The following is a 25,237-nucleotide window of genomic DNA, read 5'->3' as shown; positions in this document are numbered from 1 at the left end:
ACTGGCATGGGCAACAGACACAGTTAACAACAGCAATATTTAGTAGCCCTATCAGAAGTAGCTGCAGCAACTCAGCCAAACGGTACAACCACAAAACTACGGTGACAACACAAATCGAGTCAAATTCAGAGGAAACCATCCATGCCACGTACCATAGTTGAGCATTTAACTGATTGCACTGGCAAAAAGACAAAAAAAAATTAAAAACAAAAACGGAGACCTGCAGCGTTCACAATCGCAGGGAGCGACACGAGCAAACACAGCAACAACGCAGCCAGCAACAATAGTACATAACATCAAACAGAAGATCTATAAAGTGATTGGAACAAGAGCGACAATCTCCCGTTGGAAAGTGGCAACAATAGGTGGCGACAGCGGTAACAACAGTAGCCGCCGCCTGCAACTGATTGCGCCTCTTTTGCCGCTATTCGTTCAATCAATATTTGTTGCTAGTCGTATGTATGTATGAACTTGAATTTTTAACGGTACAAGAACATGATATGTAAGTACCCTGCAGGAAAAGCTACCAGTTTTGATCTGGAATCCTACCAGTTTGCGTTTCACTCCAACGTTCACGTTGTATCCTTTTTCAATGTGTCAATTGTCCGCTCCTGCACCAGCAGTAGAAATACTAGTAACAATGGCCCCAGTACAAAGCTCTTGCGCGCCATTCGAGGGTCCGAGAACGAATCTCAGTCGGCGAATACTTTTTTTACTTTCCTTTTATTAGCTCGGGATGTAACTATGCAATATTGATGCGCCTAAAAGATGCAGCGATTTCTATTCTCAAGTTATATACCTGATGACAGTACGAATGGCAATTATAATAGGGAGGCTCTAGTTTTTTAAACTAAAATTGTTTTATTTCTTTTTTTTATTTGCATATGTAAATGGGAAAATATAAAAAACAGGTACACTTTCAAAACAAAAATTTTAATTTTTTAATTTGTGGGCACACCTATATATGTTTTGTATATGATTCTATTCTATGATCTTTTAATAAATCGATAAGTAAAAGTGTGATTCATTTTCATCAAGTGCTGCAAAAATTAAACGAGAAATAAACATTTAGATCGCTGAAATAGAAAACAAAAGAATAAGCTGGATACAAATTACGCTGTGGAAGTTGTAAATTTTGAGCAAAGATTTTGAAAGTTGAACTCACTTAATTGCAGCCTTCTAAACTCAATTACTCCCTTTAACAAATTGCCTCCGGTTTTCGAGATAACGGTACTTGAAAATTTGATTAAATTTTAACTATTTTATAAATAACTCTCTCAGTTTTGAAGTTATTTTACAAAAATTTTGCACATAACGGCTTTGCAATATAACCTTAAATATCCCTTAAAATTATCGAAATAGGTCCACTTTAACATATAGCTCCAATACATCTAATTACTCAGATATGTGTTTTTGCGCTATAACTCTAACTTCATATCTGAAAAATGAATTGTATGCGTGCTATATACATATGTTAAAGTGAATCTGTACTAAGTTTTTACCTGCTTAATTGTAGGAGTTATAACGAAAAACAACGGCTCTGTTGTAAGCGAGCTAGATGTTATAGTGAACCGATTTCGATGATTTTAAGAAATAGTGATGGTAGTGCTCAAATACAATCTTGTACAAAATTTTAATAAAATATCCTCAAACCTGAGGGAGTTTTTTTTATAAAATAGGTAAAATTTAAGCGAAGTTTCAAGTACCGCTATCTCTAAAAATGGAGCTCATCGGGCAAAATGGGGGACGCCATTGAGTTTAGAAGGCTCCATTTAAATAAGAGCAACTATCAGAACCATTGTCGAAAAAAATTTTATTCGATACCACGATCGAAATATTCTGACTACAAGAAGGAGCATCATTAAAAGTAGTAAATCAGGGTTTGTACGCACTTCTAGAAAAAGTTGTTTGAAGCATTTTACATGTATATGTGACGTTATAAGGGCTAGAAGTTTCGACGTATTTTCCAAATGTTCAATTAAGATGTTCTTTTGGAATAAAAATTACGTTCAAAGTCGCAGAATTTTTAATATTTAAAAGTTGGATTATTCTGAAAGCACATCTCAGGTTTGAACTTATAGCCCGAACACAATGAAAACGACGAGCTACAAACCACAGCTGTCAAATTATTTTAACACGTACTCTTATGTAGATAATTATTTTGGCGACGACCGGGCTACGCGACGGCTGTGGTTGTGGCCAGATTAGATCTATTTCTATTTTTCTGGCGACAGATAAGGTTCTTCCTCTTCTTTTATGTCAAACTCATACAAATTCATGATGTCGCTGCCGCGTTCAAAGAAATCATGTCGCCATCGACAAAGCGTTTAGATAATGAAGATGACAAATTGGAAGCTGTGGTCCGTAGCTCGTCGTTTTCAATGTGTTCAGAACTTGAGGCTGACAAAATATTTTTTTTTTCACATTTATTTCAACATAGTTTGATTAAAAGAAAAATACTGATATAAAATAAAATATTTCACACAAACAACAAAAAATAAAAGTAATCTTAAATCAATGATTCGCGATAATCGCGTAAGGCTATTGCCTGAAATGTTTAAAATGCACTTAGCGGCTACTATGATAGCACGGCCGAGTAATCATATTCAACTAATGTACAGTAGTTGAAAAAATTTTAGCCGCAGCAAATTTTGACAAGTTTTAAAATATTATTTTTGTTATTATTTAATTTTGGTCAGTTTTTTTATAGTTCATTCTTTAACAACATGCGTATAAATACAAGTTTAAAGGCAGTATCACACGATTTGGTATTTGCCAAAATTTGGTGCAAATCGTATCCCAATTTTGTGAACTTGTGATCCCAATCACGAAAAATAATTTGTTTAAATTTTTCAATAGAACCGGTATGATTATAGTTCATAACGAGCTGGTATGACTTTTATCGTTAAATAGTAGTTCATGAACTAGAATTTGTGCATACTCGTTCAGCTTTTCCCTGCAGGGTACGTATGTAAATATGTATGTATGTTTGCATGTGCGTATGTGCCTACCGTTGCCAACGTCAACATCCTTAAAGTATGTAAACATGGCGCGATACACGAACCCATACATGTACTTACAACAGCAGTTATGTATAGTTACCGCTATTTGAAATGAAGGCAACCAAATCCCTCGCACTCGAAGCAGTAGCCAAGGAATCCAGCTGAGTCCTCGATGCAGCGCCGTGCTGTGGTGGCCAAGCAATTGTAAGTCGGATTGTAATCTGTGTTATATGCCCAACTGCATCATACGCTGATGGAACGATTCCGCATTGCTGCTCTTATTGCCATTCCAGTTGGCATTGAGTTGCATAAAGAGTTGGCGTTTTACAGTTGCAACACGCCGCCACCGATGCACTATGGTCAAAAACTTCAATTTAGAGGAATAAAGTTGAATTTTCAACCCTTTAGTTTATAAATAAAAACTACTATGGGATTTGATCACAAATTATTACAGTTGCTAAAAAATTAAAAAAAAAAATCGTGTCAGATGGTAACTGCTTTTCTGGCAGTAGTTGCGATCCCGTACGAGTCCGGACTAGTCAGAAATAGTCAGAATCAGTCAGATTTTACTGGAAATCGATCCCGTACTCGGTTCTCTGACTATTNCTCTATCAGAAGTTACCAGTTTTAGTCCGAGAATTTTTTGCTGGTAAATGGTAAAACGATCAGCTGTAGTGTGTTTGGCAACCAAAAGAAAAGTGCACTCTGCTAATTCATGTTTAAAAGTATTTAATTACTTGTTTAAGTGGATTCTAATCAATTTGAAAGTATTTTTGGTTATTTACATGTATGATCTGAGTGTGTTTACATACAAAATAAGCAAAAATTTACAACCAAAATTTGGAGGTTATGTTGAAGTTGACAGAAGTTACCATTTTTTACTAGAAAGCGATCCCGTACTTTTCAATGTTACTCTCTCGCTCTGAGCGAATTTTTATTTTTATTTTTTACTAGTCCGAGTCCGAGGAATACGGGATTGCACCTAGTATGTTGCCAAAGTCAGTGTATTTATTTCTATTTTGTGTGACATTTTAAGCGTCGAAATTGTGCTTAAAGTGCAAGTGCTGATTATTATTCTATTAATAGGCAGTCTTTCAGAAGTTTAATGGAATCTGTGTACTCCTAGTGTAGTTCTTAATTTTTCTCCTATTAATTTTATTCTAGTCTGTAAGATTTTTTGTAATCATAGACTCAATAAACACTGAATTGAACTGAATTGAATTTCTGAAAATTTCAATTTAAACGTATACTAATACTAACACTTTTTTTATTAATATGGAAAACATTGATAAAGTACATATAGTCGCCTGGGTAAAAGATTGTCGTAAGCGCAATTTTGATGATTTTTAGTTATAGATGCAGTTATATACTTTGAAATAAGTAAGTAAGTTTTAAGTAAGTATAAAGTGTCATTAATTTAGTAGAAATTTTGATCACACTTTGTCGTGTTTCATACAATGGTGGCTGCCAAATTGTGGACAAATGACGCTTACGACAAAATTTTACTAAAAAAAAATCCTTCATAAACTCAAAACTAATTAACAATAAACATTAAAAATTAAATAATTTAAGAATTTTGTGAACTAGTAACATTTTCAGACACTTTGGAGAAATTCTATCCTCGCGTGTTTGAGAAATTGCATTCCAAACTTCAATCGCGATTTCCCACAACCTGCCGAAAGCAACATCAGACAATAGTTGCGTTTTTTTACTCATTTCCAGTAAAATCCAGTAAAAGTTTTTACGAATTTTCATGTTTTGGCGTTTTCGTACGCAAAAACTTGCAAAGTAGGGGAAATTGAGAGAGCGAAAAATGACAGCTGAAGTTGCAAGCTTTTAATGGATTTTACTGGATAAATTTTTACTTGTAAGAATTTGCCAGTACGAAAAACAGCTGATCGCATGTTGCTGTATGAAATTTAAACTAATAAGGAAACTGTTTGTGGATTTTTATTGTGGAAATTTTCAAAACAAACATATTTAAATATAAAATATATCGTTTAATTGGGAATATGCTGCGAATAAACAACCAATTTATCAGCTGTTCATGAAACTTGCAAATTATTACTGGAAAAGCGTTCGCGTACTTTTTTGCAAATTTTTTCCATGAGAGCGAATTCTTAGAAATAAAGTTACTGGAGAGTTACTGGCAAGTTACTGGATAATTTGTAAAAAAACACAACTAATCTTCATAATGCGATTTTTAAAAAAGCATGTAAACGTTTCGGATAATAGTTTTGTTCCACACGCTTTCCGAGCTGTTTCGGTAATTAGAGCGTAAAAATAGTTATCTCTCACAAGTGTCAAAAATGTGTCAACAGGTGCCAAAAGTGCCCAGAGTATGAGGAACGCAAAAAACCACATTTCGTGCGCGAAATCAACAAATCAACTCTAAACAATGATTTTATGTGTATTTATCTTACATGGCTAATAAAATTAGCAAATACCTACATACATTTCTGAAACTTTAGTGCTATTTTCCATTTTTGTATTTTACAAAATTCGCTTTCGGATGTAAACAAACAACAGCTAACTTCTTGCATATTTCCGGCAAGTCTGGGCTGTTTCGGGCACGAAGAAGAAGACATTTACGATCCAAAAGTGGAAGGAATTCGCTTTCTATTATACATTTTTCAAGCGTGAGGAACGTTTTCTGGGTTGTTTTGGGGCACAGTATGTATGTATATAACCTTTTTGTAGTAATAAACCTTTTTGAGCACTCCCCAGTGGTAAAGTCTGATCAGGGTTGATATTGAGAAGGAGGATGAATTTTGATCATTCAGAGTTGTATACAAAATTACTGTGGTATGGAAGGGAGCAACAACCGTACTATGGCAGATTGGCACAGGTAATTTTGTAAAATTTTCTTATAATTTTATTGCCTTATTCATAAAAAATAAAATAAAGATAATTAAGATAAATATTCTTAAGCCTCAAAAGACTTTGAGACTTATATTATAAAATTGTTTTCATAGTTATTATAAGCGCAACAAAATTTTTTAAGTCTCAAATGACTCAAACTAGCCCCGCGCTGGTCCCCAAGTAATCCCGAAATGATCCGGAACAAGGCCCGTCTTTATAAAACTTAAAATTGTTTCGCACTCATAATTATTATGAGAAGACTTTTATAATATAAATCTCAAAATAAAGGTCTTTGAAGACATAAAAATTTGTATCTCAATGATAATTATTATGAAAGTACTTTTATAATATAAGTCCTTGAATAATAATTATATTTTCTGTGGATGCCACTATCCAATACCTATGTAGAATTGCTCGGTGATTCCGAAAATCGAGTTAGTTTTATTTTCTATGGATACTTTTTCGAGATATTTGCAATTTAACTTTATTCAGCTTAAAGCAAAAATTGGTTCCTTTTAATCAAGTATATCTTACGAACCAATTTAAAAATCTTAATATAAAATACGGCAAATGAAAGCCAATGAAATTCTTCATAAACCGTGTATACATCACTTTCCGATAGGGCTTATAGTTTCTGACAAATTAATTCATCATTCCAGCTTTTTTATTTTTTAATGAAAAAATGAAAAAATTAAACTTTAACAGATAAAAAAATTCAAAAAAATAACAGGTTCTGTGCCAAATTTTTGCATTTGTACTAAAGCCTGTTCTTTTACAAATAAAAAAATCAAGTTACTGATGAAGAAAATCGTTGGCTAAATATGTAATAATGAGTGGTCAAATAAAAATGCGCAAGATTATTTGCGCCTACAACAAAAATAGTCCATTTTCAGAACTAACTTCGCTGAAAAACTGCGATATTTTTAAAATTTGGCTACACAGCAACCATACGAAAGGGGGCGGATCACGCCCATTTTCCCCGCAAGACGTTTCAAGAGCTAAGCCAACTATAAATATTTTATTCCTCGAAATCTCATTTCTAGGGTAGCCATGGAAAAATAGTATGTGTCATTTTGTAGTCCCTCTGCTGGTTGGAGTGGCCTTAATAAAGTGTTGGCAGTTTTTTTTTTTAACTGTGAATTCTTTTGGTTATCGTGGTCACGTGAACTATGGAAAAAAGGTACGGTAAAGGGATGAAGTCAAGCGGACTAATGTTTTTCAAAAACCAGAGTAAATCTACTTCTTATCAGAGTTGAGTCCGAACACTGGTAGTGAATGCATTTTTCCAATTTCAACGCCATTGGCCGACCTCCCAGATGGCGGGGAAAAAAACAGGTTTTCGACTTGGGTTCGGAAGGGAACGCATGCAAATTCGCAGAATGCACTTATGTAATTAACCTTTTCTCGTCATGCCGTTAATCGGAAAAAATTCAGAAAAAAAATGTATAATGCATTTTAATTATTCGATGAAAAAATGCATTTCCAAACGTTTTTTTACAGTTATTCAAAAAAAAATTGTTTATGATGCATTTCCGAACGTTCTTTTTTGCAGTTATTCGAAAAAAAAAAACAATTTATTACGCACGTTTTAACGTTTTGTTTTTGGGAGTTTGCTTTTACAGGTCTATTCTGCACGTTACCGAAGATTTTGTAACCGGAAAGTTGTATTACCAAAAAATGATACCAGTTCTTGTCACCGCGATTCTAGGTACATTGGTAATGCAGTTAAAATATTCAACAATTTAGCTCTGAAGAATTGTGCAAATTCACGGGGCAATACTTTCTTACCAGCTTATTAGATGCTAACAAAATTTACCGGTTACAAGAACACAAAAAAAATTACAGAAACTTTATTTACCGGTTACAAACTTTTTATTACCAGCGCAGAATAGACCTGTTAATCAGGTTTTACATTTTTAATTTTTCAAATTAATTGGAATTCGGAGGATACTTTTGAAAATGTGACACTGCACTTTAGTATCTTGAAATTCTAGCTTTACCCCATGCATATGTATGTATTTACAACCCCATGTTTTGACAAACAGCTAACAAAAGGTTCATTTATTCATTTTATTTCATATTTATTTTCCTAAATCTCAGGCAGTACAAAAAAAAAACTTAACATACAAACGGGCGTTAAATGCAAAATATGCAAGCGCCTATAGTTAATAACTAATTCAATACAAAAACAAAACATATATTTATTCGTTAATTTAAATTTCATATATAGGAACCCCAGCCAATATACATGGCTGCCAAATTATCAATACTTGTAGCCTCAGCTATGAGGTAGTTCACTTGTCCCTCCGTTGAGAGCGGCATGCTGTTGGCCTGAGTGCGCTTCACCTACAATTAAATGTATTTTTTACAAGTGTCGTTTAGTTGTAGGCCTTATAGTAACTTACATAGCCCTGCAGTCGCTCCTCAATGCGGCGAACATCCATCAATGCCTTCGGATCGGTCAGCTCCAATGAGGGTTTACTTTTTCCACTAAAACTGCGATTCAATGCCACTAGATCGTAGACGAAGGGTCTCAACACAGACATTAACGTTTTCGATTGCTTTTTCAGCACCCGCATTGTGATCTCACAGCATCGTCGGTACATGCCTTCAACACCCAACGGACCCATGGCAAAGACCATATTATGTGTCAGACGGAAGGGTACCAATTCCGGATATGCAAACAACTCTCCTTGATTGAAAAGACAATTGAAGTCTACGTGCACTGCATCGCCATTTGTCTCGTCGAAGAGCAAGTTCTCGCCATGCCGATCGCCCAGTCCGAGTATATAGCCAACCATGGACATGACTGCAACAGTTTTCACGTACGCACATCGCGCCTCATACCAACTGTTCGGCGTGCAGAAACGACGACGCAACCACTCTTGAAATACTGGCGGATGGGCGGGCAGAAGCGTATCGAGAAATACGCTACGCTTCTTTTCTAGCGACTCAGTTCTGGGTAACGCGCACTGGCGCAGCATGCGATCAGGTAAACCTAGGCCACGCATGCGATACACCGAATTGCAAATAGCGCGGAAAGAATTCAACTTTGGGAGCCACTCCACCAAACCGCATTCCTCATTAAAGGGGATGGCAGCATAGGTGCGAATACGAAAACAGCGATGACGCGCCTGAAGAAGCAGGCATCGGTAAAAATTGCACAGTCATTAGAGGCAGGAGCACACAACTACTTACCTGTGAATCTTGATGCAGAAACCTTTTAACCAGCCCATTGAACTCCATCAATCGAAAGTCTTTGCGCAAGTCGTCTTTCGGTTTCACCATGACTTCGTAACATTTTCCATCATTACATAAAATGCTGATCTTTTTCGGCTTAGCAGCCGATCGCAACACAACTATTTCCTCCTTAATACCGGAAATATAGATTTGCTGGTAGGGAAATGGATTTGATGGCACTGACAAAGGACTCGACGTCGCCGCTGATGAGGAAGAGGACGACGACGATGATGATGATGATCTCTCAATGTTTCCCAGCGACAGATTTATGTCCAATGATGATGAAGTGGATGTTAGTGGAAACGATGCTTGCATGTACTTTTCGAATGGCAGCAAAATATTGGAAAATTTCGGATCCTCAAACAATTTTGGTAGTTGTTTGACAAGCGTGCTCAGTTCATAAGTGCGATCGTGTGCCACATCCTTGTTTGTCAGCTCGATTAGGCGTTCGGCTAGTATATTGAAATCATTTAATTGCTTTTGGAATGCTGGTTTGGCCAGACGCGAATCTGTAAAAATCAGTTTGCAGCGCTTCACCCGATTCGTTTGTGACGACTTAAGTATAGGCAACAGCATCCATAAAGATTGCTGTGTAAAATGCTCCAGCAGCTTAATAACGATGGTGCGCAGTACGGCGAAAACTTCGTTTGACGGATGACAAATGCGACTGAGCAGTTGTGAGAAAGCTGTGTAAAATATAGCCGTTGGCAGGGCGTTGGCACAGTTGTTTATCAGTTCGTTCATTTTGTTAGCCAGCTCCTGCATGCTGTTCGCCTTGGCTGTGAGCGCTGGATCGCCTGTGGCCGCCTCGGACATGGATGCACTGCGCGAAGTGAAATCTAACCAAATGCTGAGTAGGCGTGGTAATGATTGGTACACATTTTCGCAGCCACTCTTTAATGACTTGGCATAATTCAACATAATATCGAGCAACAGCTTGCGACCTGTATCGCCGTGCTGTTGTTCTGCCGAGAACGATTCATAGATTTTCTCCATGTATTGCGCAAACTGCACATAGCACTTCTCCGAATTGTGATTGCCAAGAATGGCTTCGCGAAAGTAGCGCAAATTCAACTCGGCGCAGCTGTTCATTGATTCGGCGCTGTATGTCGCCTGCAAGTATTTCGCTTCCGCATAAAGCGCGCGATCCACAGCGTTGAGTGTGCGCACATTACGTCCACACTGTGCTTCGATGCGTTCCAGCTGCTCCTCAAGCAACTTGAAGGCATGAGTCTGATCGCCTTTTTGCCACAAAAGCTTGGCCTTTTCAATGAAAAGCGTCTTTGGTGCGTACTCCGCCGCTTTCATTATGCACAGTTGCGCTTGCTGCAGACTTCCAGCTTCGCGATACATCTGGACGCTGCGCAGCCACAGCTTGCCAATTTCGGCATCAATGGCGTCAGTGACATTTTGGCGTAACACCTCGACGGCGCCTCCTCCTGATTGCGCAGATAGAAGACGCTTGCTTTCAATTAGAAGATTCCGACGGAAACACAGTATTGGCTCCATCACGCGCACCACAGGCTGCAACACACACAGACGCCTATCCCAATCGGTGAAGAAATCACGCACGCTTGTGAGACAATGGCTAGCATTTGCTTCTACCCCGAAACTGGCAATCACTTGATGCGTAAGCTCTTTATTCTTCTCCATCTCATTGAGCAAATGGAGTTTTACGACGTCTTCGTATGAATGAGGGTAGGATTTCTGCTTAACGCCCGAGCAGATGTGTATAGTCGACAACACGTTCCGACGTATCTCATCCAAACGTAGAGTGAAATCGGTTATTGTTGTAGGTGCATCTGGCGTCTGTACATGCACGATAGGCTGCCTATAAAGTAGAAATGCCTCGGCACATTGAATATTCCAGTTGAACGTTTTACGGCGCACCACGGAGTCTTCGAGCAACTCCTGCAATTCATCGTAGCGTCCAAGTCGCCATAATAGCTCCGATTTGCATTCTTTAAAGTAGTCGTCAGTGTAGTGGTCAGTTAGTTTCTGCCACAGACCATCTGTGATCAACAGTGCTGTTTCGGGCGTGTCCATGCGCAGATAGCAATTGATCATGCCCTTTATATGCTCCTGGCTGATGGGCTCATCGCTACACATCAACTGCTCGTAGCATGTCTGCAGCTCTTGTGGCCGGTCTACGATGCGATTGACCATGATCTCCTCGCCAAGACTTAGGCTGCTCTTTTTAACATATACGGCACCTTCAACAGAATCGGCGTCCAATAGTTCTCCATGTATTTCAATCAAAAATGAAATTTGGTCCTGCAACCGCTGTTGTGAGTCCGCCTCCTCAATGTATGCTTCGAGGTACATAAGCGCCCGCGCATACTCATTCGAATGATAGTTCGCCTTTGCTATTAGAAGTTTGTCAAATCGGCGTAGAAAATCGCGCACATTCTTATAATTATTGTCTTCTTCATTCGCTTTGGCACCAATGCTGTTGATACGCTGCCACTCACGCACCCAACGCTGCAGGAAATCGATTTGTTCTGAACAGAGTTTGGTGCAAGTGCGACTAATGTGCTCCAACGCATCGTATTGCATTACCTGACCGGATCCCGTTCTCTTCGCTAATTCACCCACCGATGCAAGATCAGCCGCGTACTTGGCGGAGACAAACTCTTTCAGTCCAGACGCCTCATAGACTGGTTGCTCAACGATGCCTACGCTGCTGAAGCTGAAAACCGTTTCGAATTCTTCATACACCTTTTGACGCTGCGAATCTGTGCCATCGTGCAATGCATGCAAAAGTATATAGGGGAAAAATGTGACCAATATACTGCTGTCGCGTTTGATACTCGGCTTGTAGGAATTCAGCAAGTGTTTGGTTTCATCCGTTTGCACAAAATCAATAAGACGTGCTGCCCAGTTGAATGCCCAATCTGAGTAGCTGCGACAGTAACCGCTGTTAAAGATTGGATGATCGGTACAAGTGCTCTCACGGCGTGAATTTGTATAGCAAGATGTAAGCAGCGGCTCCATCACTTGCCGCATGCGCGCTGGCATCGACTCCCAGACATTCAACTTTTTATTCTCAAGCGGCGACACGCCGCAAGCCGCTAGGGTTTCTTGTATAGCCAGGGAAAAATTGTCAACATATTTTGTGTCCTTTTGGAATTGATATGCGCGGCAGAGCTCGGTAAGTGCCATTATAGCAAATCCATCTGTGTGTACACTTAGCGGCAAATCATCGCGCTGCTCGAATGTATAGTTAGTAGTTATGTAGCTGGGATCAATGGCGCCCAATTCACCCAGGCACTTTGCCGATGAAAGCTGCAAATTGGAGTCTTCGTGCTTGCAGCCAGCCACGAGTGTATCTACTACATTCTCAATTAAGGGATCGATGACCATTTCGCTAAGCACCATATGGTTAATTTCGGCACGATGAGTAGCAATGAAATTCCGCAAATACGTGAGACCATAAATACGCACTTGCGAATTTTCATTGGTGATTTGCCGGTAAAGAAACGCAATCTTGTCGAGCAATGTAGAGCGCTCACTTTTCAATATCTCCGTTTGGCGGGCAACGCACTGACGTATAGCAGGCGTAACTCCCTTCAATTGTTCCACGAAATATAAGTCGGGAATGTAAGCGCCCAGCAAGCTGTCATTCTTTAGTATTACAAACTCATAGAGGGCATTCACCTCGACTTCGCTATGCATCAACAGTGGTTGCAGTGAAGCCACAATGCGGCTCAGCGACGGGCCCAACTCTTGAATGTTGACAATATGTAGGAAAATGTTCCAGATCTTTAAGCAGATTGCCTGCAAGTGACGATCCTGCAGTGATAAAACAAAACTCAACATGGCGATGATTTTAAAACGGAATTGTGTGACATGTTTAGCGCCAACAAAACGTAGTATTTGCCCGAGACTATAGAGTGCCTCCTCCTTTAACGGTTTCTCGAACGTTGGTTCAGCAAGGCAAGTCTCGAAGTAGGTGATTACGCCCAAGAAGCGATCGGCTATAAATTTCGCAAAATCACTTGTGTGATTACTTTCAGATTGAACAATGGCACCAGTTTTGCTGTCGGAAGCTATAGCGCGAGAGCTACCACCATCGTTGAAGAGTAAACACTGAAATGCCTTCATAACGAACTGAGGATTGCGATTGAAGTAGATGAGAAACTCGGAGACTGTTTGCTGTATGGTCAAAGAAGATTTACACAAAATTGCAACGTGAAAATTGTATGAAATTAACATGAGCGTATTTTAAAATAGGGCCTTCATTTTTTATATAGTATGAAGGACAAACTAAGCAGTGCATACCTTTACATCCGTATTCATCAGTTTTTTTAGACTGAATTCGGTGCATTTAAGTATCAATTCAATGCAGTTGTTGCCCACCTCTACCTCTTCTGTCAAATAGATATGTGTATAGATGCGAAGGAACGAGGCGACGAAAATCGTTGATATGGGTTTGCGTGTCACTTTCGAAATGCACACAAGAAGTCCTTTGCAGAGTGGCTCCTTCACGGAATATGGCAGAATCATTGTCGTCAAAAGTCGGTAGTACCGACAAATAAATTCTTGTACGCAGGAAAAGCCTAACATTTTCGTGAACTGTTAATGAAGAAGTCATATTTTGTATTTGAATGTAAATTTTCAAAGAGTACTTGTAAGTGCTTACTTACCGCTTTTAATGAACGTGTCAAGCGCACGCCATTCTGCAAGAAAATCTGCACTGCTAGCTGTACCAACAAAGTTAGCGCATCGCGTTTGTACCAATTCCATAAGCGCACAGGCTGCAAACCATGTTTAGCACACATTTCTGTCGCACATAGCACAGCCTCCTGCACGACCATGGATTGCGGGTGCAAAAGATAAAAGAAAGTCAGTTTGAAAAAGTGAAAAAGCCACATTTCGCTTATATCGCTATGCGCACAGCAGGCAATCAGTTCCAGTATTTTCAGTTGGCTCTGTCGCTTCGAAATATCCGATGTTGATAGTCGCGCAGACGTGGAGGTTGTTGCAGGTTGTGGTTGCAGTGTCTTCTGCGTATGCTGCAATATGAACTTTGCCAATTTCATGGTAAATTGCTCCCCACCGATCGCAATCAATTGTGGTATGAGTGAATGCAATACCTGCAAATTCAGCTGAGATACATCTTGAGCCCGTTGCAAGACAGTCAACAAGTCTTCTGGGCTTATGCGCGACAATTCCAAGTGACGACCAATTGGTGTAAAATCTGAGTTGTGCTGTGTCAGCAAAGTTTCACACAATTTGCGACGTGTTGCCGCCGGCAGCAGAGGATGGGTTTTACGCCCACTTGCAAGGTTGTTGCCTTCGTTTTTACACCTTACCAAAATAGCTTTGTGTGCGCGCATATACGCTTCTACCTGCGCAGATGATGTGCACTCATTAGGATTACAAAGCCGACAAACAATGACATGCTCCTGAAAGGGAACGTCAGATGTGGCCCAAGGCGACAAACGGAGAAACATGCTGCACGTGCTTGCACCAGCCCCCGAGCAGTAAGAGTTTCGTAGCATAGATACCAATAGTGTTGGCATATCTTCCACAGCGACAACAAAATCACGCAACACACTCTCCAGGGATATCCAGCCGCAGGCAATTAAAGTATGAAAGTGCTCACAGAAAGCCTTTCGCAATCTAGTCAATAATTCCACGGAGTCGACTATCGGTTCTTTGACGAAGAGGTAACGCATGATTTCCTCATACCGATTACGTAAAAAATTTACTACTTCATCGGATTCGCCTATATTTAGGCTTACAAGAGCACGTAGACATTCAAAAGCAAGTACTTGCAAGTAGCGCGGAGGTCGCCGTTCTTGCGTTGTGATGTACAGCCAGTCACTAATACCTATAAGCAACGTTGTTTGAGTGCTCGTATTTAGCGAGCTTCTCAAACTTATACTGCTCATGATTAGGGCTGTAATTTCAATATACAAGGCTGAAATTTCGAATTCTTTAGGGCTTGCAAACCTTGAACTAACATAGTATCTGGAAACAATCCGATCTAGCTCTATGTGGTAGTCCGCGTCTTCTATCGGTGCAAATAAATTTATACTGTTATAGTATTCCTCCAGTAAGACTTCGTTCATAGAATACTTGTGCATTGCATTGAATTGCATGCGTTGGCAGCGGCGATGTTCGGCGTATATAAAAGCTCGCAACAACGGCTTAAACCGCTTCAGATCATCCACACTAAGTTCAGATTTATTTAGAATGCCAAAGATACTTTGCTTGAAGAACTTCAAAACACGTAATCGCTCTGAACTTTGCTCACATCGATGGGCCAGAATCACAGCCAATAGCAGTAACACACTTTCATTTCGTTCTGATAATAAAATGAGTTTGTCGGCTTCTTTTAAGATCTCTTCCTCCTCTCCCTCTTTCAATGGCAATTCTATTATAAATTCCACAAGAACGCGAATGTGTTCCTTTAATTTTTGGCAAGTGTTTTGATCCCAACCTTTCGTCTCTAATTCGGCACAATTATACAGTATACTAATAACCAACATTGTCAAGGCTCGTCGAGTCCATTGAAACTGGTTACCGAATCGCATTAGCGCTCGCAATATTGATTTGCTCACTTCTGCCAAACCGTCCAGTTCCTGGAGGCGCATGCAGTGTGCATGCAACCAAAGTGGCACTTGTCCCCATATTAAAGCAATTGCTTGCATAGTCAGTTGACTATAGTGCTCCAAAACTTCAGTGCATCCACATGCCGAGGAAAAGATGCTCTCGCAGTAACGCAACGCCATTAGCTTGGTAGTTAAATCACATTCGCGTACTGCTTGCAGTGCACTAAGCAGCGAGTCAGCAAACAACTGAGGAAATAATGAATATCCAATAGATGATGCGTTTTGAAGCACTTGCAATAGGGAACGAACACGTTCATCTACTTGTGGGAGTGGAATGCGTATATCATGAAAAGAAAAATTTGCATCGATTTCACGCAAACACATGTCCTCGCTAAAGAATGCGGTAATCTCAATACATCGATTTTGATCTGAATCTACTTTATTCGTCGTCTCACGTTGCTCGTCCATCAATTGCAATGCGTTCGTCAGCTGCTCAATGGCCTTCACGTAAGCAGCCACAAGTCGCTCGAATAAGAGTGCTCGATTTACTAAGCAAGAATGAATAATTTTCTGTTGCAGTTGGATGTTACGGTCGTGTATTCTAAAATTTGTCCCAACTCATTATCAGTGCATAAAAATTTGCAAAATGCCTACTTACCCCTCAATACTAAAGCTATTGGCATTGTCACTGGTATTCGATTGGCCCAATTCTTTTACAAATTTGTTGATAATCCATAGTACAAATGTGTCCTGAAAGCGATTATTAAGTTCGCGTAACGAGGGCCGTATAAGCGAGGGCTCGCGGCATAGGATGTCATCAACAAATGCAAATACATCATTCAAATCTGTACCATCGCGAGAAACTAAGTTGTACAGCAGCTTCCAAATGTCTTTTCGACGTGTAGACATTTCTATTTACTTCAGCCAACTTATGAATTAAGGATTATTTCCTTTAAAATACGGGGCAAAATAAAATGTAAAATTAAATAAAAGATGAGGCGCCAAACAATTTTTGTCAGCTGATCCGAAACGGTTAAGAAGGACGAAGTGTTGGAAAATGGTGAAAAATAGTTTTCCTTAATGTTACACAAGCAATTTCAATAACAAGAAGCCGCCTTTAACCTAGGTTCAGATGGAGAAACTTTAGTCGCGGCAACTTGTGGGAGAGGGGGAGACGAGGAAGGGGGAAGGGCACCGAGTTGCTCGTGCCCGGGCAACACGCTTTGTGCTCTCGTTCGTCTCGTACACCATAAAAGAAATTGCCGATAATGAGCAACAAAAGTTTCTCTGTGTGAACCTAGNATTTGCCTGTGTAAACGGGGTGATTAAGAAACGAGCTTTGATTGATATAATATTGATATGTGAACATAGTTTTAGAAAACAATTAAGGCAACCACACACCTGTGGGATTCCGCCGATGCGAACCTGTACCGACGAAAATTAAAACAATGCCGACCGTAGTTTTAAATTAACAGCCACACACTTACGCGATTTTGCTGCAGCGATTTATTCGAACATTCAGTCTTTTTTTCGTCAAGCCGAAATCGCAGACTGCCGCGTTTTGAGAAAGAGAAATGGCAACGGGCGGATTTTACAAGATTATAACAAAAATTATCGTTAGAAAGCAGAACCTCCCTTTAAAGCAAATAGGCTATAGGGATGGGTGAATTCGATATCCGATTCCATTCTTAATCGACTTTTAGCTCTAAAATGACGAATTATCGAAATCGAACTTTGTGGTGCTAAAGATAGGATAAAATCTAATATTTTCTAGAAAAAGTCGAATTTCGTCTTTATTTCCAAAAAAAAAAAAAAACTTTATTTGGTCACTTTTTTCCCCAAGCCCATACAAAACTAACCACTAAACTGACGAAAAGTTTCAGTCAGTTTTCCCACTAATTTAACCGATAATCATAGGTCAGGCTACTTGCAGGGATCCCACGTGTGCCCAAAATAGCCCGGAAAGCGTTCCTCAGGCTAGAAAAATGGGTAATAGAGAGCGCCAATATCTTCTTCTCCGTGCCCGAAACAGATTCAAATTCAAATTGCTATAACAGCTGTTGTTTGTTTACATCCGAAAGCAAGTTTTATAAAACACAAAAATGGAAAATACCGCTTAAGTTTCGAAAAATATACATATGTAGGTATTTGCTAATTTTATTCGTCGCAGAAGATAACTACACATTAAATCATCAGATATTCATATGCCGGTTCCTCGTAATATATTTTAAGCCATTTTAAAATCTAGCATTCCCCGTGCCCCATCGTACCAATTCACTCACTTCAGTTTGATTCAAAAAAAAAACTATGCACTGAGCTTGCTCTTATATATTTTATTTACAAAATACAAAATTTTTTATAATTAATAAAAAAAATAAAATTTTGTTTATTGACTTCTTCTTCGCTGTAAATTGCACATTGGTTTACATAATTTTTACACCACTATACAGAATAAATATGTAATATTTTTTGGGTACATTTATTAACATATCTACACTTAATTACACTTAAAACAATTTGTTTCTATAAAATGTGATCGTCTTATAATTAGTATTAACTTTTTTCATAATTCTCTTACATACATATGTGCAGAAAACTCCAAACCCGGTAATTTGTTTAACTAGAATGCTTTCTCTTTTGCATTGTAATCAGAAAGTAAAATTAATAATAGCTGGGAAATAATGAGCATTCGCACAGTTTATTATGCATAAGGGGACAGGGATTCATTTAGACGGAGGAATATGATGAATTCCGATTCAATACGGGGTATTTTCTGCTCGTTTTTATACTAATTGCACACTTTGTCTTCATAGCATTAATTCTTCTACTTAACGAGGAAATATTAAAAGGCTATTTTGTTGCTGATTTCTTAAAAATCTCTTATATTGTATTTCTAGCTCCAGACGTCAGCGGAGTAACGTTTTTGTGCCTCCATTTTCTTAATGTATTGCACAGCATCAGCTTCGCTCATGTTACCCTTGTTCATTAGTATATTGACCAAAATATTTCTAACATCGACAGCCATATTTTTTGCATCACTAAATAGAGAAAAATATTGAGTATTCAGTATGTACTTTGATATTTTTTGATGTTAACTATTTCTGTACCCGCAAATGTAAAAGTGTCCCTTGTTCACCCCTATCACGTTCCAAATCAAATCAGCATCCTTTTCAATCAAATGGGTAACGTAGATTTTCTCCTTTTGGTCACGTGAGAAAGCCGTTTTCAGCGTTAATGTTCCTTTCTTTAGGAATTCCTCAAGTTCCTATGGAAATGAACATGACATTTATGCTAAGAAAAGCATTACAAGCATCTTACCTCCGCATAAATGTAATCTTCGTTCCTCTTTCTGCAACCAAAGTACAAAATCGTTTCCCCAACAACTTTACCTTCATCACGCAGATATTGCCGCTCTTGAATGAATCCACGGAATGGAGCCAATCCAGTGCCGGGTCCAACCATGATTACAGGTATTTCGGGTTTTGTTGGTAGCCTGAATTGTGACCTGCGTATAAACACAGGTACGCGCACATCCTCAGACCCAGGTATCTTCTCTTTCAAATACGTCGTGGCCACACCCTTATTTAATCGTCCAGTTGGTGTTTTGTATTGCACTAATACAGCAGTGACATGCACATGGTTTGGATACAACTGAAAATAATTTTAAAAAGTAGGCAATTTTTTATTAATCTTTTACAGCAATCAATTCCATTTACCTTAGAGGACGACGATATAGAGTAATAACGGGGCTGTAGACGAGGCAGCAATTCGCAGATGTGATCTATAGGCGGTTTGCACGACTTTATATCCTCCAAAATGTGCACAATATTTCTACAAGCATCCTGAATCCAGCTCTGATACTTTTCCTTGCCTTCAGGGGATATGGAAGACATACTGCGAAGAAATTCTTTGTCGGCCTCATCTGTGCAATATTCTGCCAATTCCTTGAGAATGTGCGTTCTTGGTATGGCAGTAATTTCCAAGTAGTGCTTTAGTGCCGTGTGATACGTAGTTGGACAGGGGAATGGATGTTTCTTACTGCTATCGGTATCTGTATTGATAAGCGAGAATACAGTGCCGAGATCAGCATTGCAGAGCTTGCCTAATTTTTCCACCAACTCAGTATCATTAATAGGGTACATAGCAACATGATCTCCAGCGTCGTAACGCATTTTCGAATCACTAATATCCAATTCGATATGCATGCATGACCGATCACCACCCTTGTGCAACTCGCGGTTGACAATGATCGGCGCGAGGAATGGATTTTTAGCGTCAAATGGTGGACGCTGATTTCCCAGTGAGTGTAAACGGGCAATTTCTCCGGTGTAAATACGATCGGAATGCACGTCTGGTTGTTCCAGAAGCCGGTATTGCCGCAATAGCACTTCCTCACCTCCACCTTCAATGCCAAAGAAGTCGCAAACTGCGGGCCAAAAACGATCTTTCCAAGTTATAAAATCGTCTTCAATGCTGAAAAGGTTTCAGTTATAGGTTATTATGTATTAATAAATTATAGGATCTATTGGATGAATCAATGTATTACTTTGCATCATCATCTCCAAGGCCAAGTTCAAAGACACGTGTAGCGCCTAGTTCTTCTAAACGTTGATCTACATAAATGGCCATTTTGTTGTAGTGTTCGTACGTTTTGTTCCCAAGACCAAACACCTATAACAACGATTGTACAAATTTTCTTTTAGTACAAAGTTATAAAAAACAAAAGACATTAATGATGACAACGTAGTTTTTCTAAAGGTAATATATTACCCTCAATTGCAAAGTTTTTAATATTAGATCAATTTTCATATTAAACAAATTATCTAATACAACGCCCTCACTGTGCCTTAGTCGGCGTATTAAGGATGTCGTTGAAGGCGTAATATTTCGCCATCCGTATGCAGCCACTCGCACCAACATTTTTAACCAAGTACTAAGCGTCGGTACACTTCAACGTGTCCATTTGTTCATTAAAAGGCAGACACCCGAAATCTTTTCAAAGAAATCATTTATCTTAAATACTCTAGTGTAGTTTGATGATAAAAATTGAAGCAATTGAACACTTTGGCCATGTATGTTTACGCAAGATCACATTGTAGCTGGCATTGAAAAATTGATCAGAAATGAGGTCGCACAAAATCAGCTGTGAGATAAGCAGTGTTGTGAACTGGTTTAACTGTCAAAAGCAGCAACCCTGAGTTTTACATAATGGTGTAGACAGACGGTGCGATATTTCATTCAAGAAAAGTATGGGGTGAATAAAAGCGTCATGAGCTAGTGAAATTTTTGACAAATGCTTATAAAATTTTGACAATCGCAAAGACTGTTGATTTGTATAAAACTTCTGCCCTAAATTTAAGCAAAAACAATAAAATATAAGGAAATTGAGTTTCTGGTGGAAAAATTAAGAAGTATTACACTACATTTAATATTTCAGGAAACAAATTTTTTTAATGTTTCAAACGCATTCATTGATTAAAAGCTTAAATTGATGAATTGCAATCAATGATGGTAGAGGTTTTCTTATGGCGTTTTCTTTTCTCGAAAAAAAAATTTCAACTTTTTATATGGCAACATTATCAGAGTGCAACATTTTAAAGAAAGAGCACGCAATATGCATGTGAAGATGCTGAGAAAAGAACACGAAAACTTGACAGACCTGGCGCAGGTCAGAATAAATGCAACATTTATTCGAGAAAAGAAAACGCTACTAAAATATTCATTACACTTCATTTTATATTTTATTCTGTGGTTGTCAAAAATTTATTGTTGTCAAAAAAGATTTCATTTCACACAGCAGATTGGCAAAACTGTCTACCCATAGTAAAAATATTATTCACCAGCGTGCCCCACATAAAATGATTTTGCCGATTGGTGGCGCACGAGTCAATATATTTGGTAAACAAGTATTTATGGTGCCATTTCGTTCCTATTTAGAAAGCTCGCTTTAAAGATATTTGTTTTTACTATTAACTTATGCAATAAAAAAATTGTCGAATATACTTTTTGCAAACTTATAAAAATTCTGCAAAGTTGCAGCAAAATTTTAAACCAAATATCCGAAATTTTAAATTTTAATTAAATAATTATTAAAAAAAAAAACTATCGGACAAAACTCAGTGAGTAGATACTGTAAGCGCGAAACTGTTATTATTTTGTTATTATTATTAAATTTAATGTTAAAAAGTTCACTACTCGAATAATTTCCTTTACTCGACTTTCAGAATACATGACGGTTCGGATATTCGAATATACAAATATGTAGTCCCAGCCATAATAAGACACATGATAAGTCTATTCGACACTTAATACTGAGTACTTTGAATCGATCCTGAGTACATGTATCAAAGCGATTATGTGAACAGAGTATTTTTGAGTACTGAGTACTTTCGAGTTCTTTCAAGTTCTGAGTAATTTCGAGTTCCTTTTTTGAGTACTGAGTACTTTCGAGTTCTTTTGTGAGTACTGAGTTATTTGGAGTTCTCAGTATCGATACTTTTAAAAATCGAGTGCTGTCAATCCCTTTGAGAATCGAGTTTCGAGTACTTTTGTATCGATACTGCCCAACACTAGTATAAACATAACATAATTTTTTAGGCAATATTCTTATCATTTAGCCCCTAAAAAGATGCAAGAAATATAAAAATAATTTTGTTCGCTTAAACTCGAGAGAACGAAAATCCAACCGAGTTCAACGTCAAATATCTCTCTACAAACCGGTCTATACAGCGCTGTTTACAAAAACTTTTTAATCGGTAACTAATTTTCGTGTTTCCTTTTTGTTAATAAAATTTTAAAATTTTACAGTTTCAAAATGTTCGGTTACTTGAAGAATAGGACCGTGTAAACGTACATAGTTTTATCTTTCTGGTACAACTTCATTTCAAAAATGGTAAAAGATTGAAAAAATTGCTTTGTGATGTGTCCAATATATTAAAGAAATCAAGCGAAATAGCCAATAACATTTAAAAGTAATTTTAACTAAATTTGCTTCACATTAGCCACCAGCTTTAAACGAATGTGGTATCTCTTTTAATACTATATAATTTTTTTTTTCTTTTAGAGTAATTTCCAAGGACGTTTTCTACTTACCGCGAAATTTAAGCCATTTAAATCAGCATCGCCATTTAAAAGCCATTCATAGAATTCCATGGCATTATCTGTAGGATCGCCTTCGCCATATGTGGCCAAACAAAAAACAGCCAGCGAATTAGGAATGTCTTTTAACTGCAAGAGTTCTTCCTGTATACACAAAAAGAGATTAAAAACTAATATATACATATACATATATACATACATAGGTATGTATAGCCCTATATATTACATATCGTCATTTAAAGTACAAAACCGCGTATCGTCATTCTGCAAAACTGCATAACTGGCATTTGCTGCCAAAAATTGGATTTGCTCACACAAGCTCTCGGCTCAATCCGTATCCTTGCATCCTGAAATATACTAGCCAGAAATGCGATTGCTTTATAAAAAAAGAGAACCATTTCGAAATATGAGTGTTTTTACACTCTACAAAATAATTTATACAACCTCACATACGCGGTTTTGCATTTTGTTGATACGCGGTTTTGTACTTTAAACGACGATATACAACATTTAAGAAAAGTAGATAGATGTGAATCTGAATGTGATAGCAAAACGATTTTCAAGAAAAGTAAAGTCAAAGTTTAGTAAAGTTTAGTTTTTTCACGTAGCTTACCATATCACATTCTTCCGGATCGGCGACCATGCCCTTCATGCGATACCTTAAGCCTTCCTTCGCCAGACGACCAGCAAACTCCTCACCTGTACCCGTCTGCGAACCATAAAAAACAACCAAGCTGCGACCGGAAGCTTTTAACTTTTTAATGAATGAGTTCTCGGAAGAGCTCGTAGTGCTAACGGTTGTGGGCCTGAAATGCAAGAAAAGTTTTGTTTTTAAGTTTTAATATATGTATGTATGTGGTATCTAAATAGAGCATTGATAATTACTGTATGGAGTATGAACGAATTGGCTCCTCTTCCTTCTTACGGCTGCGCATAAAGTACCATGTTGCACCGGCAATTAAGGCAAACAGCAATACAATATCCAATGTTCCCAGGAATGGTTCATCGCCGACGGGAATCTCTTCGACTTTCTCAGCTGACATTGTGTCTACTGAAACGAAACAAAAGAAAATAGAACATAATAAGTATGCATATACATACATATATAGGATATACATAGATAAATGCATACATACATATGTATACGATTTTTTTTTTTAAATTTCAAGACCCTATCCCCTAATTTCCTTCCTTTTTTGAGAAATATTATTGCCTTTTTTTATAGATTTTTTTTTTAAATCATCTAGAGGTCGCGACTTGACATTTTAAGCCAGAAAATATGGTTTTTTAAGTTTATCAGTTTTTGAATGACTATTTTTCATTCAATTAAAAAAAAACGGAACATGTTTTGAGAAGATATTTTATAGGCATTTAAAATTATGTATAGCAGTCTATTGTCAGACTTGGATTGTTGAGAGTTTTCATCGTGCAAAGTCAAGTAGTTTTTGAGATATGCATATATCATATCATATTAGTGGACAGTGTCACCCCCATTTTCCTAAAATTTCTTGAAAACCCACTTTTTTGATAAAGAGTGATTGTATATATGAATTTTGAATAAATATTCATGAATTACTTAGCTTACTTAAATTCAAGGTCGTATTTAAGAAAAGTTGCCTAACTTCGACAATTTTTATGCGATTGCAATAAATTAGGTATTAGTTTCTTTCAGAATAGATTTAATTATTGATAGTACTACATATTTTGAAATTGTGGAAATAAGTCATGGTCAAAACTTAAAACTATAAGAAAAAATGTTTTTTTTTTTTTTTTTATAAGTGCGACGAAAAATCCTGGCAATCCAAGTCTGACAATAGATTGTTAGACATCATTCTACATACATACATACATTTCCGGGACATGTCTTGAAATGTCCCGGTTTTCCCTCAATCTACCTAGCTTTAATGAAAAAAAAAATTTAGCTTCCTCAATTTATATTGAATTTTATTACTAAAATTTGCTACTACTTTATAAATGTACGATATAACATCTTCAAATGATTAGAGCTTTTCGTTTGAGTCGATGATCATGCAGATGTCGTAATTAGCAGGGTCTAATGTAATTTATTTTACTGACAAAAATCGTATGGTGTAATAGAAAAGTGAAAATATTAAGAGCGTCTCAAAATAAGAGGCCTTAAAATACCCCAAGTACATCATTGGCATCAGTACAAAATTTTCGTAGAGTAAATTGATTTGACTCTCTTAAGGGTTAAACTATATGTCTACAGGTACACATATGTATATATCGCCCATTTACTAAAAGACTGTCATAACTCAAAAAACGATTTTTTAGCAATGATGCAGAATTACGCGTTGTATCATATTTTATATTAGGGATCTTCATCTTAAGTGATAAACAGCTGATCAACTTAATACAATTATAAATTTATCATTTTGATAAATTAACTGTCAGACTTTGTATGGAAATCTATTTAACCAAAGTCGTATCACTTTATCAAACGAAATGAACACA

The 25,237-nt window shown here is 37.7% G+C and overlaps 2 protein-coding genes across 4 annotated transcripts in view; both read right to left on the bottom strand.

Annotated features, from left to right (window-relative positions):
- mei-41 (ATR serine/threonine kinase meiotic 41) overlaps positions 1-16,853 on the bottom strand; it is a 28,612-nt gene extending 11,759 nt beyond the window's left edge. The window contains exons 1-6 of one of the 2 annotated variants that reach the window (XM_017610940.1): positions 16,323-16,852; positions 13,751-16,265; positions 13,386-13,679; positions 9,063-13,259; positions 8,270-8,998; positions 7,952-8,210 (exon numbers count right to left, since the gene is read on the bottom strand). In XM_017610940.1, the coding sequence (XP_017466429.1) occupies positions 8,085-8,210; positions 8,270-8,998; positions 9,063-13,259; positions 13,386-13,679; positions 13,751-16,265; positions 16,323-16,573 (8,112 nt within the window). In that variant the 5' untranslated portion in view covers positions 16,574-16,852 and the 3' untranslated portion in view covers positions 7,952-8,084. Of the gene's footprint in view, positions 1-7,951; positions 8,211-8,269; positions 8,999-9,062; positions 13,260-13,385; positions 13,680-13,750; positions 16,266-16,322 lie in introns of those variants that run through there. The other variant, XM_017610941.1, reaches the window with a different exon arrangement.
- Positions 16,854-17,977: 1,124 nt separating this feature from the next.
- On the bottom strand, positions 17,978-23,813 carry Cpr (Cytochrome P450 reductase). 2 transcript variants are annotated; one of them, NM_001365258.1, is made up of 8 exons: positions 23,648-23,813; positions 23,376-23,568; positions 22,757-22,906; positions 20,211-20,335; positions 19,381-20,137; positions 18,983-19,315; positions 18,772-18,929; positions 17,978-18,702 (listed from the first exon to the last, which is right to left on the bottom strand). In NM_001365258.1, exons 1-8 carry the CDS (start codon positions 23,803-23,805, stop codon positions 18,558-18,560), a joined length of 2,019 nt encoding a protein of 672 aa, NP_001352187.1. In that variant the 5' UTR covers positions 23,806-23,813; the 3' UTR covers positions 17,978-18,557. The 2 variants fall into 2 exon arrangements, with proteins under 2 accessions (NP_001352187.1, NP_001352188.1); NM_001365259.1 differs by lacking the exons at positions 22,757-22,906; positions 23,376-23,568; positions 23,648-23,813 and adding an exon at positions 20,435-20,954.
- Between the last annotated feature and the right edge of the window lie 1,424 nt (positions 23,814-25,237).

Source organism: Rhagoletis zephyria, unplaced genomic scaffold (assembly GCF_001687245.7).
Source record: "Rhagoletis zephyria isolate East Lansing unplaced genomic scaffold, Rhagoletis_zephyria_1.1 Rzeph_scaffold_00353, whole genome shotgun sequence".
NCBI lineage: Eukaryota > Metazoa > Arthropoda > Insecta > Diptera > Tephritidae > Rhagoletis > Rhagoletis zephyria.
Note: the sequence above shows the minus strand (reverse complement) of the source record. Positions and strands in the feature narration are given on the sequence as shown.